Source organism: Camellia sinensis, chromosome 4 (assembly GCF_055761805.1).
Source record: "Camellia sinensis isolate YWXY chromosome 4, ASM5576180v1, whole genome shotgun sequence".
NCBI classification, from domain to species: Eukaryota; Viridiplantae; Streptophyta; class Magnoliopsida; order Ericales; family Theaceae; genus Camellia; species Camellia sinensis.
This window is the reverse complement of record NC_138964.1, coordinates 164,889,496-164,908,279: the sequence shown is the minus strand read 5'-3', so window position 1 is coordinate 164,908,279 and position 18,784 is coordinate 164,889,496. Positions and strand designations below refer to the sequence as shown.

At 34.6% G+C, this 18,784-nt stretch overlaps 2 protein-coding genes across 4 annotated transcripts in view; one reads left to right on the top strand and one right to left on the bottom strand.

The window, feature by feature from the left end:
- The first annotated feature begins 237 nt into the window (after positions 1-237).
- LOC114270427 (protein BASIC PENTACYSTEINE2) lies at positions 238-2,208 on the top strand. The gene is made up of 3 exons (XM_028211915.2): positions 238-356; positions 549-686; positions 854-2,208. The coding sequence occupies exon 3, from the start codon at positions 1,002-1,004 to the stop codon at positions 1,896-1,898; it is 897 nt and encodes a 298-aa protein (XP_028067716.2). The 5' UTR covers positions 238-356; positions 549-686; positions 854-1,001; the 3' UTR covers positions 1,899-2,208.
- An 11,422-nt stretch (positions 2,209-13,630) lies between these two features.
- Positions 13,631-18,784, bottom strand: part of LOC114270425 (Rhodanese/Cell cycle control phosphatase superfamily protein) — a 53,149-nt gene continuing 47,995 nt past the window's right edge. For 2 of the 3 annotated variants that reach the window (XM_028211912.2, XM_028211913.2), the window contains 3 exons: positions 18,494-18,597; positions 15,568-15,843; positions 13,631-14,437 (listed from right to left, as the gene is read on the bottom strand). In XM_028211912.2, coding sequence (XP_028067713.2) covers positions 14,287-14,437; positions 15,568-15,843; positions 18,494-18,597 — 531 coding nt within the window. In that variant the 3' untranslated portion in view covers positions 13,631-14,286. The remainder of the gene's footprint in view (positions 14,438-15,567; positions 15,844-18,493; positions 18,598-18,784) is intronic. The other variant, XM_028211914.2, reaches the window with a different exon arrangement.

Sequence of the window (18,784 nt, the reverse complement as noted above, 5' to 3'; positions counted from 1 at the left end):
CTTTTTGGACTAAAATTCAAATAAAAGTAAAATAGGCTTTAAATAGTCAATAAGATAAAATGACACACCAAATTCATAATTATATCACTTTTTCTCTTACAAACATCACATCTAAATACAAAAAAATTCAATTATCTTCTAAAATACAAAAATTTTAACCTATTAAAATAATCAAAATCTAAAATAATTTATTAAAATAGCAACTTTTTAAACACCCACAATATATAAATACGAAATTAGCAAGATATACTTATAGATGCATCTATCCATCCATCAGTTATTGTTTGCCTCTTTCTTGTTTGTTGGCCTTCCTCCTCGTTTCGAACCCTAACCAGCTGTCCTTCCGCCTGCTCTCAGTAAGTATCGCCATCTCTTTCTCTCTCTCTCTCTCTCTCTCTCTCTACATTTCTCTCTACAATAGTCATTGATGTATTCTTATCTGAGTTTTAGGATTTGATGTATCTACTATCTATCACTAATCTCGTATCATCATCGATTTCCAAAATCTAATTCTTTTCATCTTTTCCTTTGTTGGCTTCGCACTGCAGAGATACATAGATAGATCTATACATCATCATCGCAACCCTAAAAATGGTTTGAGATTTAGCTTACATTGCACATAATCGACTTTATGCGGTGTGGATTTGAATTCAGCTCCTTCTTAGAACATCAATAATGACATTCAGGTGTGTTTGGTGCCATCTTTTCTTTGTAATTTCTCTCTTTCTTTCGTTTCTTTCAGTACAGATGAGTTTTTCTTTACAATCTGGGTGTTATATATATGCTCGTATTTTTTTGATCCAGCTAGCTCTGTAGTTAGTTATGCCTTCACTGTTCTTGTGGGTTTTTGTAGGTTTCGACAGTGTCGGCACAAAATGCAGTGGATTTGATTGGGTTGTGTGATAAAAACGTTACATTTTTTGGTTGGGTGCATTGCTCTATATTGATAGTATTTCTGCTTTCTTCAAGCTTAGTTATTGCTTCAGTTTTGGCAGTCCATCATGGATGGCAATGGCAGTATGAATATACAAAATTGGGGTTTTTATGAACCTCCGACGGCCCTCAAAAGCCACCTGGGTCTACAGCTCATGTCCACCGGGGCTGAAAAGCCTCTTCTTGGAGGCCGCAACCACCCTGCTGTTATGGCCACTGCCAATGGTGGAGCATTTCACCACATGCCTACCAATACTGGGCCTTTTAACCCTAGGGTTTGTGGGGTTTCCGAATCACCCATGCCCATGGACTACATCAGGGATGTTTGGATCAACCAGAGGGAAAAGTATCTCAATGCACTACCTGGAAATCACCATCACTCCAATTTTAATGTATTGCCTGAGACCTCTGGAGGGCAGCACATGCAGATGCTCCAGCCAACTGACTCACCAAAGGATGAAAGTGTTGCTCAAATGGAAGAGACTAGTGCTAAAAGGGACAGTGGTGGCCCTCTGAAGAAGCGGGCAGGCAATAAAACTGAAAAATCTCCCAAAACCAAGAAGGCAAAGAAAGCCCCAATTTCCCCAAGAGATGAGTGCAGTGTATCAGTACAGCGGGCTAGGGCCCCCAAGAAAAGCATGGAAATTGTTGTCAATGGAGTTGATATGGATATTTCAGGCATTCCGATACCAGTTTGCTCTTGCACTGGAACTCCTCAGCAGTGTTATCGGTGGGGTTCTGGCGGGTGGCAATCTGCATGTTGTACCACGAGTATGTCAATGTATCCCTTGCCAATGAGTACCAAGAGGCGTGGTGCAAGGATAGCAGGAAGGAAGATGAGTTTGGGAGCATTTAAAAAGGTCTTGGAAAAGCTTTCATCTGATGGATATAACTTCTCTAATGCTATTGATCTGAGGACTCACTGGGCGAAACATGGGACGAATAAGTTTGTCACGATCAGGTAGATGTACACTGCCACTGATTCAGTTGGTCTCCAGTGCTCGTGGTCTGTTTCTATTGTAAATATATGCATGTGATCTAAAGCAGAGGCTTCTCAGGTAGTTTCTAGCCAGCGGATTTTCTCGTTTCTGTTACTTATTTAAATTCTGCTTTTTAGGCTTTTTTGGAGGTGTCATTTCCTGTTCTTCACCTTTTGTAGTTTAAGAAAATATGCCTGGATATCGGAATTAATTGATGAGATTCATTGTTGTACCTGGGCTGGATATTTTTTATGAGCATAGTTTGACATTTTTAACAAAATGTTTCATTTCCAAATTTTCACTTTTGTAATTTTTTCTTGGTTCTTTGTCTCATCACTTCCTTGTGTTCATTTAACTAGAAGTTTGTTTGACATAGTTTGTGTTCATTTTTTTTTCTTGGTTATTTGTTTGCTTCATAGTTTGTTTGTTTGTTTGACATAGTTTCAAGATCATAGTCAATTCTATGTCGTTCAGCACCTTGCATGTCCGTCCTAAACACATCATGATTCAAGATCCTACCTCATTATGGTTTTGCAAACCTGCTATATGGACTAGATTAACAAAGCTCTTCAAATGAAATTCTCTCATCCCTAAATATAGAAGAACAGGTGCCACATCCAGCTGTAAGCTTCTTGTTTGGGTAGCTTCCATCAAACAGCTCTTTTTGAGTCAAGCTTACCCTTTGTAAACAGTACTCGTCTAGTTTACCAACTTAATCTTGCTTGGGTTGTCGATGCGTTTGAACAATTAATATAGATTTTTTCTTGGGTGGCCTGGGTTATGAATTAAAAATCATTTGTTTGGGTGGAAACGATGTACACTTTGTTAAAAGAAGGTGGTTTGGGCATTTCTCATTTTAGTCAATTCAATCAGACCCGTTTGAGAAAATAGTTTATGGAAATATGCAATGGAGGAGGGCTGCCTTTGGAGAGGAGTGGTTCGGTTGTCAACAAAGGAAGTCAGTGACTTGCATGGTTTTAGTGTATGGAAGGGATTAGGAAAGGATGACAGTAATTTTTCAACCATGTTGGATATGTTATTGGAGGCGTGACACATGTTGAATTCTTGGTATGTTTGTTGCAGGGACATTCGTTTGTCAAAAGCATTTTTAAAGATACACAATTATAATGGGTTGGTTTTACTTTATCCCATAAACTACGAATTGTGTTCGTGTTTGATACATGTTGGACACAAATATAGCATGGACACATGATGGGGTAAAGGCATTGGGTGACAACCAATTAAAGAATATAGACATTTTTATTCTATTTTCTTTTCTTTTTATTTTTTTTATTTCTAGTTTCTATTAAATTAGTTGTATGGGTTTTATTTTTTGTAATTTTAATTATGGTTTCCTACAATGCCTATATATATGGCTCATGTATTGTTTTGAATAGCTAGCCTTTGATGAATATTGAATATTAAGTTCGGTATTTTTGGGATTGCAATCCCAGATTCTTCTTCTTCTTGGTTATTCTTCTTTCTTGTTCTTAGTAATACACCAACATATGTTGGACACTTCATGTGGCATGTCAAAAACTTTTTTTTTTTTCCTAAATTTTGTGCAGAATTCATTAGAGACACGTCAAGCATGTCTGGGCACACCTCAAAATACCTTTGTTGGTTTTTTTAAATAATTTTGAAAAGTTGATTTTGCAACCCCCCACCCCCCGCCAAAAAAAAAAAAGGAAGGAAAAGTATAAAACAAAAACAAAAATACAGCCAAAATATACATCAATGTCTCACATCTTTGTGCTCTAAATTTATATTCAAGTACATAACAAATAAAAATTATATATTATATATGTTTTTTTGGTTGTAATCCCTTCATGGTCGTATTCTATTTTTTTGAAAATTGTTGTGTCCATGTTTATATTTGTACTTCTTAGGGATGTGGTGATTACCCCACTTCTTACTTCATTGTGATGTACGGAGGGAGCTCTGGAGTTTTTTATTTTATATATATATATATATATACATATACATTTAACTGGTGATATCAGAATGAATTCTCCATTTATATGACTTTTAGCGAAGTGGCTGCTACAGGGGAATGCTTTTGAAGATGTTTGTTTAGAGGGAGAGCAAATGTCGTACTTTGGAAGAAGTAGAAATGACTGTGCACGGACTGAAATTATTTTGAAGTAGGGCAAAGTGCAATGAGCAATATCACACTTGGAGAGAGCCCAAAACTAATGTTTGGCTGCAGAAAGTAGCTTCGGGCCTGGATTTAATTGCCTTTTGTTGTTTATCGAGTAGTAAGAATATAAGGTTTTTAAGGGGTTTGTTTTTGGGTCACAAAAGGGTAGAATTTTTAGAATTAAAACACAAGGTTTTAGGGCTTATTTTAGGGCTGTCCTGTGAATAGTAACCTTGCTGGACTTGTGATCTTTTGCAAGTTACGTTGGAATTATGAAGCTTGAAGATTGAACAAGGGATAATGCATATGTGGTTTTACTATTTTAAATGCTAAACCTGCAGGAAGACTAAATTGAAGAAGAAAAAGTCTACACTTCGCATCTGGCTTTTGTAAGTAGGGGTCTAACTATAAGAAAAGTCTTGATGTTAGTTATGAATCATTGTAGTGTAGTTACAAAGGGGCACACCATAAGAAAAGTTTTAGTTATGAACCATTGTGGTTATGTTAAGAACCTTGTGGTTATGTTTGAACATTAAAAAGTTATGAAAGTTTGTTGTGAGCAAATTTACGATTTTTTTTTTGGGTTTTGTTATGAATCATTGTGATGTAGTTATGAAAGGGCATACGGTATGCACTTTTTTAGGAGTGTGTACGGTAGAATTCTCCTTGTAGGCATCACACTTACGGTTAGAATTAACATCGAACGATCCCAATGAAGCTTGAAAAGCTTTTGATAATTCTAAAAAACTATACTCTATTGAAGTAGAGTCATTACATGACTTCATATAGATTGAAAGAAATCCTAAATCTAAAACTAATTGAACTCCCTTTTTCGGAAACTAAGATTTTTGACTTCTAATAAAATGATCCAATAACATAACTTAACGCATATAGTGAACCATGGGTGATTCCTACAGCCTTTCTCCCAAAAATTCTAAAATTACCAAAATGCAAAACCTATAAAGCTTAAAAATTCATCTAGAAAACTAATCAAATTTATATCTAACTTAAATAATCATAAAGTAAGACTCAACTAACTTGATGGAATTACTTTTTTACCCCTATATATTTTTAGGATTTCATCCCTTGATAGCTTGAAAAGACAATTCATGATAGATTGTTAGTTTGTTCTACCCCCTCTCATTACTGAGAGTTTATCTTTTGATTTCAACCACCTTTGTATTTTAAGTACAAATTAATGTCAAATGCTAATGTTGTCCTTTTAACTATTTAATATACTAATCATCTTCCATTCTATTACTTGCCTTCTTTTCCCATCCACCTCCACCCACAACCTCTCTCTTCCCTATCTATTGGCCACCGCCTCCTTCCTTCCCCACCCCTTTTGTCGCTGCAACAACCATTCCTTTTATTGCCATATAGGCACTCACCTTGCTCCACCCCTACCCACAACACTGCTACGACAATCCACCCCATACCCATTACCCGAATTACCCATATGCACCACCTGAAGCACCTATACCCACCACCACAACTACCACAACCTCCCAATACTTTCCACAGTAGTAGCTCAACCACCTCCCAACCATCCAATACTCATCACAGCACTCATCCTGCCACCATAGCCACCACCACGCCCACCCGATCCTTAACTCATAAACCTCCACTCCAAATTCCACCATTATTGCATCCAACGGTGTTGGGAATTCCCTCTACTCCACTTAGATCAACAAAGTAGTACCCATCAATAAATGGTGATGGATCATTCTCTTGCCCCAAATACTTGCAATTATACCCATTTCTCAATGGCTACGCCCCTGCCCACATCTTCACCTCCCTCTAGGTTGTTGACTTCTCGCTTCACCTCTCTCTAGGTTGTTGACTTCCTCTTCGTCTTTCTTCTCAACCACTACACAGCACCCCTTTATCCCCTTCACCACTACAAGCCATCGCAATCAATTGAGGGTTTTTGTTGCTCATGATCTTCTTTGATTTGGAATGTTGTTGAGATCTTCCTTGTTGCCGTTGCCCAGAGCCACCAACCCTGTTGCCAGAGCTGCCCAAAGTCACTAGCGCTAGTGCCATCTATCACCACCTCACCCCCTCTTCTTTCTCATCTCAATCCTTCTATCACTTTGCTTAGAAATAGAAGATTTTGGTTATCCATATATGTATTAATGAATATATGAAGTATAACCAAACTAAACCGAACCAAGCCTTAAGTCCTATTAAATGGGGTCGGCTGCATGAATCCTTCTTCTCTACTCAATTCTATCTAAGGCCATTTCGTTAATCAAATTAAGGAGATTCATATCTCTATGTAATACACTAGTTCACGTCAATCTAGGTCTACTCCTCCTAACAATACTATCTACCGTCACTGTATCGCATCTTTTCACTATTGCCTCTGTTGATCTCCGTTGTATATGACTAAACTATCTCAATCTATTCTCTCTCAACTTATCTTCTATTGGTACTACTCCTGTCCATTCTCGAATATACTTCTTAACTCCATCTTTTCTAGTTTTGCCATACATCCACGTTAACATCCTCATCTCAGCAGTACTCATCTTCTTCACATGTTGTTTCTTAGTTGCTCAACATTCCCTTCCATACAACATCGCTGGTCTAATAACCGTCCTATAGAACTTCTTTTTTAGTCTAATGGGTACTTGTTTATCGTATAGTACTTCAGACGCACTCTTCCACTTAAGTCACCCGGCCTTAATTCTGTGAACCACATCTACTCCAATATATGAAATATGAGGCATTCTTGTATGGTTATTTAGATATCGAGAAACAAAGAAATAAAGTAACTTTGGACGTCTAAAAAAATATATGGCATGACATAAGCAATAGTTGGTACTTTATTAACAATCTTTTCATTATGGTTTAATTTGCTATGTGAACTCAAAACCAAGGGAGGCTGGTGTAATTTTGTTAAACTTTAGGGGAGGTCGATGTAATATACTTTTCAATATTTGGTCTCTCTCTCTCTTCAGTGAGTTCATATTAATTTGGGTCCATGGGGGATTCTCTTTTTCCAGCTGTATTCTCATTTGTTCTTCCATATTTTCCTTGATTGGGTTTGGTTGGTGGTAAGAATTTACTGGTTAATTCAACCTACTGGTTGAATCTAGAGAGGGAAAATATATCATGTCTTGTCTATACACATGTAAATATGTCATCCATCCATGGAGAGAGAACTTGCACAGAGAGAAAAGGGTGGAATAAGCGGTGGTCGGCAGAGTGTTTGTCGTGTGGAGGTGCTGGTGCTGGTGCTGGTGCTGGTGCTGGTGCTGGTGCTGGTGTTGGGCAGTGGTTAGGCTGGATAGGGAACAAAACTTTTGGTTAAGGCAGAGATGTCTTTGTTTATAGTGATGGGCTATTATTGAGTTTGTTTTGTTCTGCAAACTAGCCATATTGATTATATCTTGAAAGCTCTTCTTTTTTTCCCCAAACCTACTTTGTTTGGAAAAGGTGATACTAAATTTTAATTCAGAGCTTTTAATCAATCAACTGCGATATAAAGGGTTCTTTTTGAATGATTGTAAGCCACTACCCCTGACTCTATCTATTCCTTTACATGACATGCCTACACTGCACTAGTGTGCTACAATTACTAGGGCTTTGGGAAGATCAGCTCAAGTTGAAAAGTTGTTTGTTTTCTTGTTTGATTAAGCAAAGTTTCATATCAGGCACAACCTTAATTATTTAGTGCTGTAAATTGGAAATATGGATGGATGGCTGTCCAATATAAACATGATGTGAAATGTATAGCTTGTTTGGTCAGTGCATATAATTAGCTGACATAGTTGAGAAATGAAGGGCCACTGACTGAAAATTTGTGGTGGCATGATTTTGGTGAAATATTAAATACATGGCCGCTGTATGTCATAGTTGATGGTTGGTTGTGTACTGCAGCGCATATCCAACAGAATATATATGTTGTGTTGTGCGACCTTTATATAGCTTCTTTCAGCACAGCAAATACATTAGACCATCTCCAATAGAGAAATTATTCTGTTGGAACTTCAAATTGTTGTAGCTTTGTGCTTGCTCATTTGTTTAGGGCAATCTCTCCCCTTATTATTATTTTTTGTTTTGTTTTGTTTTGTTTTTTTTTTTTTGTGGTGATTTTGGGTTGTTTTGGGAATTGACTTTTTTAAGCAGTTTTTGGATTTTTTTTTTTTTTATGAAAAAAACATACACAAAAAAAAAATAGAGAAAATTTAATTTAATTTATTTGTTTGTTTTTTGTATTGAGTTTTTAACTAAAATTTGATGTTCCAAAAATCTGACTTTTTGTATTTTTTTGAGACCTAACCATTGCTAATAGTCATAGGTAGTTTGAATGTGGATTGGAATGAATTTACTAGGATTCCTTTTTGCTCGGCTGCGAAAATGAATCTAGTCAATAGGCAGTTTGAATGTGCTGATTTTGCACCACCAAAAAAAAAAAGTTTGTTTTATGATTGAAAAATAAGTTTTTCTAATTTTCATGGATTTTTTGTTTGGTTTTTATCTCATCTCCAACTTTGAATTTTTAAAAACTGTTTCAGATGCATATTTCATATATGTTTAGTAACATCTAGAATTAATTTCATTATTTTTAGAGTTTGGCATTTTTGCCAAATTTTGCGTCATTTTCCTGTATGCTTTTTATTATTATTATTTAAAATCATTTCAGAGTTTGATAAAGAAATGTGCTTGTGTTAGTTTAGAAGTTAAAAAATTACTAAGAAAATTAAAAAATTTATAATCTATATCAAAAAGTTAAATATTTTTTCTTTCTTTCTATGTTTTGTACATCTGTTCGTAAAAAATTAAAAATTTATTTCAACCACATTAGTTTTATTTATCTTATATTTTAGTCAAAAAATCAAAAGATTATTAAAATAGCATGTTCTTAAACGATGGCTTAGTGAGCATTCTAGTCAAGGTGAGATCAAATCTCATCAAAATTTCACAATGTTTTTTATAACTCATTTAGGTTGTTCATTTGTTCAAGTTATGTTTGAGTTTTGTAGGTGGACAATGATATTAATAACAAAATTTTAGCTGATAGATATGATGAAATAATTTCAAAATATAAAATTTATTTTAAAAAAGACGTGTAAAACAACAATTACATTATTTTAAACTAAATTGGAGGTTGCATATATGCCAATTGTAGAAGTTGTCAAAATTAAGGAACGTGGATATTATAGTCCTACAATATTGAGAGAAGGTTTAAAAAGTTTTTGGGTGCTTCTATTTACACCATGAAAATTAGGGATGGCAATTTGAAACCGGCTCGACGGGGACCCGACCCCCCATCCCCGATAAGAATGGTTTTTTCCCGAAAAATACTCCCGACGGGCCGGGGATGGTATTCAAAAATAAATCCCCGGTGACATTCGGGCCGGGGACGGTGATATAAATTTCATCCCGGCCCCGCCCCCGCCCCAGTTAGCCCCGATATTTATTATATATATATATATATATATATATGTTTGGGGTTTGATTTGGTACAACAGCTCTACTCTCATTGTATATTATATATTATATATATAAAATATTACACTCTCTCTCTCATCTCTTCTCTCACTGTTTCTTCTCTCCAGTGGCGATGGCGACAAGTGCGACTCCTCTCCCCAGCGGCGACGACGCGATCTCCTCTCCCCAGCGACGACGGCGAGTGCGATCTCCTCTCCTCCGCGGCAGTACGCACACCCGGCGTCATCTCCTACTCCGGTGTCATTCCATCTCCTCCATACCACCGCAGATCTTACATCTCACATCTCAGATCTGAAAAGATCAGATCCTCCGCTGTCCTCTCCCTCCTCCCAGATCTCGCCGATCTCACTGATCTGTAACAGATCATCTCTATATTTTTTTATTTATTTTGATTTTTTTTGTTGATGATGTTGTGTTTATACATCTCTATCATCTCTATCTGTTGTGTTCATACATGATCTCCATGATCTGTAACAGATCATCTATCTTTTTTTATTTTTATTTTTATTTTTTTTTTGGTGATGATGTTGCTGTTGCTACCTTGAATCGATGATCTTGTTGAAGAATTTTTTTTTTTTTTTGATGATGTTGCTCCGTTAATTAATTTGTTGATGAATTTTTTTTTTTTTTTGATAATGTTGCTGAATGATGTTGTTGATGATGAGTACGGGGATTTTCCGGGGTCGGGGAAACTCGATCCCCGTTGGGGACGGGGATGGGGAGAGTGATGAGTTCCCCGTCGGGGATCGGGGCCGGGGACGGGGATTTTTGTAGTTTCGGGGATCGGGGACGGGGAGGGTGATCCCCGGCCCCGCCCCGCCCCGTTGCCATTCCTAATGAAAATACCTCATCACGCTTTTATTTTTTATTATAATTTTATATGCATACATAAAATTGGGGGCTTTTCCCAAACTAAATCTCTTTTGCATCTTATTTTTCAAACTAAGCCTAGTTTGGACGGAATTCCCAAACTAAGCTAAAGCGCTATTACAAATCGCGCTTTCACTGTTTGGAGCCCAAAATTTGATGAATAGTGAAAGCACTATTGTAAAATGCGTTTTTAATTAATAAATCGCTGTTTTAAATCGCGCTTTTAACATAAAATTTTTTTTCTAAAGAAAACGTTATTTGAAATAACGCTTTCACTGTGCATATAATTTTTTTTTTTTTTTTTTAGAAAACGTTATTTGAAATAACGTTTCTACTAACCCCTCTGACATACACACACACCCACAAACACCCAACCCACACTCTTAACCATTAAAATAATATAATTTTTATATATAATAATAATTTATAATAATAAATTATATAATTTTTATAATTTTCATAAATATAAATTATTTTTAGGTTATGGATGGTTTGATTTATAACACGTATGTAAGGGTAAAAATTTTTATAATCAAAAATAATTTTTGCAATTTTTATAATCAAAAATAATTTATAAATTACCAAAAATAATTTATAATACGTATGTTTTATAAAATTTTTTATAATAATTTATAATACATATGTATTTACTTTAAATAAATTATATATAATACGTATGTATTATATATATAATTTTTATATATTTACTTTAAATAAATTATTTTTGATACGTATGTATTATATATATACTTTAAATAAATTATTAATAAATATATAATAATTATTTTATAAAATAAATTATTAATAAAATTTTATAACACGTATGTATTATAAATTTTTTTATAATAATTTATAATACGTATGTATTATTTAAATCTTCACATTTTTTATTTAAAATTTTTTACAGTAAATCCATCTTCACGTTTTATAATACGTATGTATTATTCAAAAATAATTTATAAAAATTTATAATTAATACGTATGTAAATAATTTAATACGTATCTTCACATTTACATTTACAGTAAATCCATCTTCACATTTACATACAGTAAACCCATCTTCACATTTAATACATACGTATCAAAAATAATCTATTTAAAGTAAATACATACGTATTATAAATTATTTTTGGTAATTTATAAATTATTTTTGATTATAAAAATTGCAAAAATTATTTTTGATTATAAAAATTTTTACCCTCACATACGTGTTATAAATCAAACCATCCATAACCTAAAAATGATTTATATTTATGAAAATTATAAAAATTATATAATTTATTATTATAAATTATTATTATATATAAAAATTATATTATTTTAATGGTTAAGAGTGTGGGCTGGGTGTTTGTGGGTGTGTGCGTGTGTCAGAGGGGGGTTGGTTTTGGTCAACAGTAGAAACGTTATTTCAAATAACGTTTTCTAAAAAGAAAAAAAAAAAATTATATGCACAGTGAAAACGCTATTTTTCTTTAGAAAAAAAAATTTATGTTAAAAGCGCGATTTAAAACAGCGATTTATTAATTAAAAGCGCATTTTACAATAGCGCTTTTACTATTCATCAAATTTTGGGCTCCAAACAGTGAAAGTACGATTTGTAATAGCGCTTTAGCTTAGTTTGGGAATTCAAAAGAGGTTTAGTTTGAGAAAAGCCCCCATAAAATTGCCGTCAAAAGTTCTCAAATCCTAAAATTATGAAATCCGAATTTTTCTACCCACCCAACTCTCCCCACCAATTGCCACCCTTTTTTGCGCCCGATTGCCACATCCTCATCCTCCTTTTATTCTTCGATGTGAAACTCTATCTACTGATGAATGACTAGGGCTGTCACAACAATAGGAGGTTGTGTTGCAATGGTGGTCGGGACATAGTGGTGCGAGACAGTGGGGTGGTGGGTGTAGCAATTGAAAGTGAGGTGAGGTGAGGTGAGGTGAGGTGGGGTGGGGTGGGGTGTTAGGGTTTGAAATGTCAAGGATGTAAAGAGATGATGGGAAGTTAGGGATGATTATATATTTAAAATTATGGAGGATGTAATGAGATAAAATAAAATAATTTAAATATTAAAAAGAGGTGTAAGGCCTATTGATTCCAAAAAAAACATATGGGTGAATTACATTAATAGTTTTTATAGTTTAGAGTTTGTATCACTTTGGTTCTTAACTTTTCAATTGTGACCCATTTGATCCTGAATTTTGAATCTTATTCCAAATAATTTAAATTTTAAAAAGAGGTGTCAGGCCTATTGATTCCAAAAAGGAGTATGGGTGAATTACACTAATAGTCCTTATAGTTTGGGACTTGTATCACTTTGGTTCCAGAGTTTTCAATTGTGACACATTTGACCCTGAATTTTGAATCTTGTTCCAAATAAAGATAATTGAAAATATCATTAGATTTTTCAAGGATAAAATTGTCAATTTGATGAAATATAAATTAATTTGACAAAAATAAATGTCAAATAAATATCTTTGAATTTTTAAAAATTATTTCTACCCATTAAAAATAAAATTATGTAAAATTGATAAATCTTTTAGACATTTATTTATTTTTTTACCAAATTAATTTTTATTATGTGTTTGGATGATGATCATGTAAAATTAATTTTAAAAAATTAATCTTGTAATTTTTATTAATTCTTATCAATTTTACATAATTTTATCATTGGTAGGTAAAAATATTTTTAAAAAAATTAAAAATATTTTTTTGACATTTATTTTTGTCAAATTGGTTTATATTTTATTAAATTGATGATTTTGCCCTTAAAATTAAACAATAATATCTTCAATTATCCTTATTTGGAACAAGATTGAAAATTCAGAGTCAAATATATTACAATTGAAAAGTCATGAATTAAAGTGACACGAGTCTCAAACTATAGGAACTGTTAGTGTAATTTGCCCAAGAAGTATATATATATCACCAACGTTCCTTAAAATCTAATTAATACTAAAAAGTTAAAACTTGCATATTCATTTTATATGATAGTGTTTGAATACGTGCATTGCACATGAACTGATTTTAAGATTTTTTTTGATTCTTTTTTTTGTTGGCTACTTTTCAGAATGAGCAGACTCTGCACGAAACATAGTAAATGGCCAAAAAACCATGTTAACGACTAAGAAACAAGTTCTTGTAGACAATACAATGGTGACAACATTTGATATTATTTTATATATTTTCACACGATTTAATATGTTTTTATTCATTTTTTTTTGTATATTTTAATATACTTTTTACGCACCGACATTAAAAAGAAAATGTTTGCATAGTTAAACATAACCCAAAACTAATTGCAGGTTTGTTCATGAAAGAGAGGCAATTTTGGCAGCTACGTCATGTGCTACCTCAACTACCTTCCTTGAAGACTTCGAAATACGTACATAATCAAAACTTGTTACAAAGCAACTTATTAATATCTAATAACAAGTGCATCACCCCCCAATCTTCCATCTCCTCCTTGAGCTTGTTGATTAGCACTTGACAGTCCGTATAAATAGTAATAGCCTTAACACACCATTGTAGAACTTCAGAACATGCTTTTGCTTCAGCCATGAGTGCAGAAAGGGCCACAAAAGAGTATTGCACACAGTTTTCCTTTTGTTTTGTTAACTAAAAATAAAAGAAAACAGTCCCCTTAGGAACTCCTCTCCTCTTCTCTCCTCTCCACTTTGCATGCCAAATACATTAAATCCTCGGCTCAATGCAAACAATCGGGTGAAGATAGTAGCACAGAGATTCAAGGGTAACTTCCCTTGCATGGCCTACTTTATTTTATTTTATGCTTTTGGAGACTAGATGTGTTTTACAACATATGCAGGCAATCTGCGATAATAAATGAATAAATACCCGAAACCCCAAACTAAATAAAATGGATTTCAACCTCTGATAAGCATAATAGGCTGTTAAATGCTGTGCAAATCCAAATCCCGATAATAATGCCATTTTTTGTATCTCTGATGTCCTCCTGGTGGTAGCACAGGTCTACGCCGACTGGCATATGTGCATCTTAAACAACAGCACCCTCTAAAATCTTTCACACAACCTGTACAGCATCTGAAAATTGACAATAAAATGTACATGTTTCAGCAAGATTAAATAATAATAATAATAATAATAATAATAATTTCTAGTTTGATAGATTTTGCCTAAGCAAGGATATAGAACCCACTGTTCAAACTAAAAAAGCTTAATCCAAGACGAAGGCAGAATACAGCAGACATGATCATGGAGAAGCTGGAATTGACATTAATAGGAGCCAGTAGTACGGGAAATAAAGGAGGGGGGGAATCATCCACCTAAAACTGGTCTACAAAATCTTTGAATGAAATAACTTCTTAAATTACTACGAATGGACCTAAACTAGAAATTAAAAAAATCCAGTTCAAATACCTACCAGAAAACTTAAGCAAACAATAACATTGAAAAATGTTTTCTCCAGAAAACATATTCTAGAAAAAGTTTTCCGCCGAAAAAAACGTAGCATAAACCATTACAGGGTAAGGATGATCACAAATCAACAGAGACTATTTTCTTAAAGTGGTCCACAGATAAATATCAGAATTTCAAAGGGCAGTTATGCTTGAAGAATCAAAACTCAGTTTGAGCACCTGGTGTCGGAATTACAATAAGGTTGAAGGTGTGGACAAGAAACTTTTGGTCCTAGAAACATATCATTAAGACAGATGTGAATGGAGATTTAAGGATCAGATAGATCTATGTTACATGGGCTCTTAGTAAGCATCTGGTGCAGGTATGTTTCTAAGCATCAGTATCAACAAATTCCCAAGTCCAAGGACACACAACCTCATTTAAATATTCATTTTTCTTAATGCTTTCCTAGGGGTAAAATGGTGATTTTATGCAACAAAAAAAATTTAAGCAAGTGCACTACTCATTTTGAAGAAATCATGTTGCCAAAGTAACATAATAAGATGGCATTTGTACAATTATATAGTAAGTTTAAAATACAACATATGAGTTCTCAATGCATGTCCAACTAGACATGTTGGACACATATCCCATATCCTTACCAAGTGAAGGGTGCCCAATAAGGGAGGTTGATTGATTCCTAATTACTGTGTTTTTCTTGATGCATTATACCTTTTTGGGTTCTCTAATTTTCTTGGATCAAAGAAATGTTTTAAATATAATTCTCGTATAAGCAAAAAAAAACTGAGACTTACAGGAAAAGCAAGTTGCAATCGAGATTTGCACAGTTGCGGTGCCTCAGTTCAGAAAGTTCTGAACCACAAATGTAGCATCTAGCAAGTGAACTATTTTCCGAAAGCTCTTGTGTGCAGTTTGCTTCAGTCATAATTTCTGGCTTGTAGGCAGAAGGAGGTAGAGAAAGTCGGGAGTCAAACACGAAGAGATTCCCCACCCACTCTACGGGACCTTCATTCTCAAGATAATGAGAAACACCTCCCTTCAAGGTGTACAAGTTTTGGAAGCCCCTTTGTCTGCCATGTATATGAGAACACTCGTCAATAGAATCAAATAATTTAGCCGCAGAAAGAGATGAAAAAGAAAACTAAAGTTAAACACATGCACGCACAAGCACCAAAAAAATACCAACCAACCAAACCAAGCCTTAAGTCCCATCAAATGGGGTTGGCTACATGAATCCTTCTTCTCCACGCGGCCCTATCAAAGGCCATTTCATTAGTCAAATTAAGTAGATTCATATCTCTATTTAAAACGCTAGTCAACGTTAATCTAGGCCTACCCCGTCTCCTAACACTTCCATCTACCGTTACAGCATCACATCTCTTCACTACTGCCTCTGTTGGTTTCCGTTGAATATGACCAAACCATCTCAAACGATTCTCTCTCAACTTATCTTCTATCGGTGCTACTCCTACCCATTCCCGAATACACTCATTCCTCATCCTGTCTTGTCTAGTCTTACCACACATCCACCTTACCATCCTCATCTCAACCACACTCATCTTATCTACATATTGTTTCTTGATTACCCAACACTTCGTCCCATACAACATAGCTGATCTAATCACTGTTCTATAAAACTTACCTTTTAGTCTAGTGGGTATTCGTTTATCGCACAATACCCCAGACGCACTTCTCCACTTACACCATACCGCCTTAATCCTATGGGCCACATCTGCATCAATTTCTCCCCGCTGTTGTGATAATCGACCCTAAATAACGAAAATATTCACTCTTAGGCAATTCTTGGTTCTCAATCTTCACTTCTCCTCTGCTTTCATTGTTACTGTTACTAAATTTACACTCCATGTATTCTGTCTTAATTCTGCTTATCCGGAATCCTTTAGATTCAAGAGCTTTTCTCCAAATCTCTAACTTTGTGTTAACTCCTTCTCTAGTCTCATCCACTAGCACAATATCGTCTGCAAAAAGCATGCACCATGGCATGTCATCCTGAATATTTATCGTCAACTCGTCCATAACTAAAGCAAAAAGATAAGGATTTAAGGTAGATCCTTAGTGTAACCCTACAGTGATAGGAAATTCATTTGTCTCTCCAACTGGCGATCTAATAGTGGTCACCACCCCTTCATACATGTCCCTAATCACGTCAATGTAACCTTTTGTCACCCCTTTCTTCTCTAACACCCACCATATTATATCCCGGGGCACTCTGTCATATGCTTTTTCAAGGTCGATAAACACCATATGAATGTCTCTTTTATTTTCTTTATACTTTTCTATTACTCTCCTCAAAAGATAGATCGCTTCCATTGTTGACCTACCAGGCATAAACCCAAATTGATTCTCGGACATCTTTATTATATCTCGCAATCGGCGTTCCATCACCCTCTCCTACACTTTCATTATATGACACATTAGCTTGATTCCTCTATAGTTGTTACAATTCTAGACATCACCTTTATTCTTATAGATTGGCACTAAAATACTCTTTCTCCACTCATCTGGCATGTTCCTAGTCAATAAAATTTTGCTAAACAACCTAATCAACCAACCAACTCCCTTTTTACCCAAACACTTCCAAGCTTCAATAGGGATATCATCGGGTCCTAAAATAAAATAAATAAAATAAAATAAAAAAGTACTAAAAATTTGATCTCACGTGGTATAAGTGGCCCATTGATTTGATGAGTAGTAGACAATTAAGGACCCATTTTGGTAACCTTTTTGTTTTTGGTTTTCTAAAGGCGTTCCAAGTCTGTTTTGTAATCAAATTTTCTAGAACACATTGTAATGGTGATCCATGAGTCAAGTTTTGTGCTAAATTACTTACTGTAGAAAAAATGTATATTGCAAAATAACAGATGTAGTCATAAACAGAACAAAAGCCAAGTCAGAATTTATACCCAACAATAATTTTAACACATGCCAAAAATGTCAAAACTAGTATGAGCAACATAGTAATAAAACTCAACTCTGGAAACAAACAACTACTTTTAAAGAAAACTAGTACACAAAAATGGAAAATTAGTAACTAAAACAACATTATTGGAGGACATGATAACAATGCCTTAGTTGGCTGCTTTAGTTGTCTCTATAGAGATTGAGGTTATCAGAAAACATCTGCTCTTTTGAGGCAATCTAGAAAAGCAAAGCCAATGCCATGAGACATGTATTAGTCTGTGCAGTACTGATGCTTGGGTACTCACACAACTCTTGTGCTCCTCTTTATTAGCTTAGAAAACCATCATGGTAAACATTTTTTTTCTCCCATATTTGATAGTTCTTAATCTGTACCGAAATTTTTAAAAGACTTCCAAGCATATCAAGGCAAAGCCAGATATTACATGGCTTATGAGTTTTCAAGAGTGGTAACTGATCAAAACAAAACAAACAAATAAGTTTTAAAGCATCCTCACTAGCCAATACTCATATAATATTTAAAAAATCATTTTAATGATTCCAACACTAAAACAGAAATTGCAGAACAAAATATCTGGGTCTTGAAGATGACAGATAGTTGCTCATGGACAGCATTGTTATTTGCCTATTGCATCAGCTTGCTTGAGTGCTTCCACATTTAAACTTGTCTATTTCAACCAAAGCAGCCCAGTTGGAGATGGTCCAGGTCAATCTACAAGTTCCCTTTTTCATAGCGCGAAAGATAAATGAAAGTAAAACAAAAAGTACAGATGGGGATACCTTAGGATCGTAGAATATATGTCGCAACGGATACCTCCTGTACAGTACATAAATATATCTGTTTTCTCTTCATCAACACAGGCTAAAAGATCTGAACCGTTGACCTAGATTATTGAAGCATAGACAAAATGGATTCAGTTCACATAGATTCCTAGAAAGAAGATTTTTTGCATAACTCTAAATAATGGTAGCAAAATTCAACGTACACCATATTGTAGTCACAATGAAGCAAAGAAAATAAATTGTACCACAACAATAACATGTAGGCACACCATTGGCTACAAGGAAACA

Excerpts from the sequence above, each read along its gene's own strand:
- LOC114270427 (XM_028211915.2), top strand. The coding sequence starts at position 1,002 with ATGGATGGCAATGGCAGTATGAATATACAAAATTGGGGTTTTTATGAA.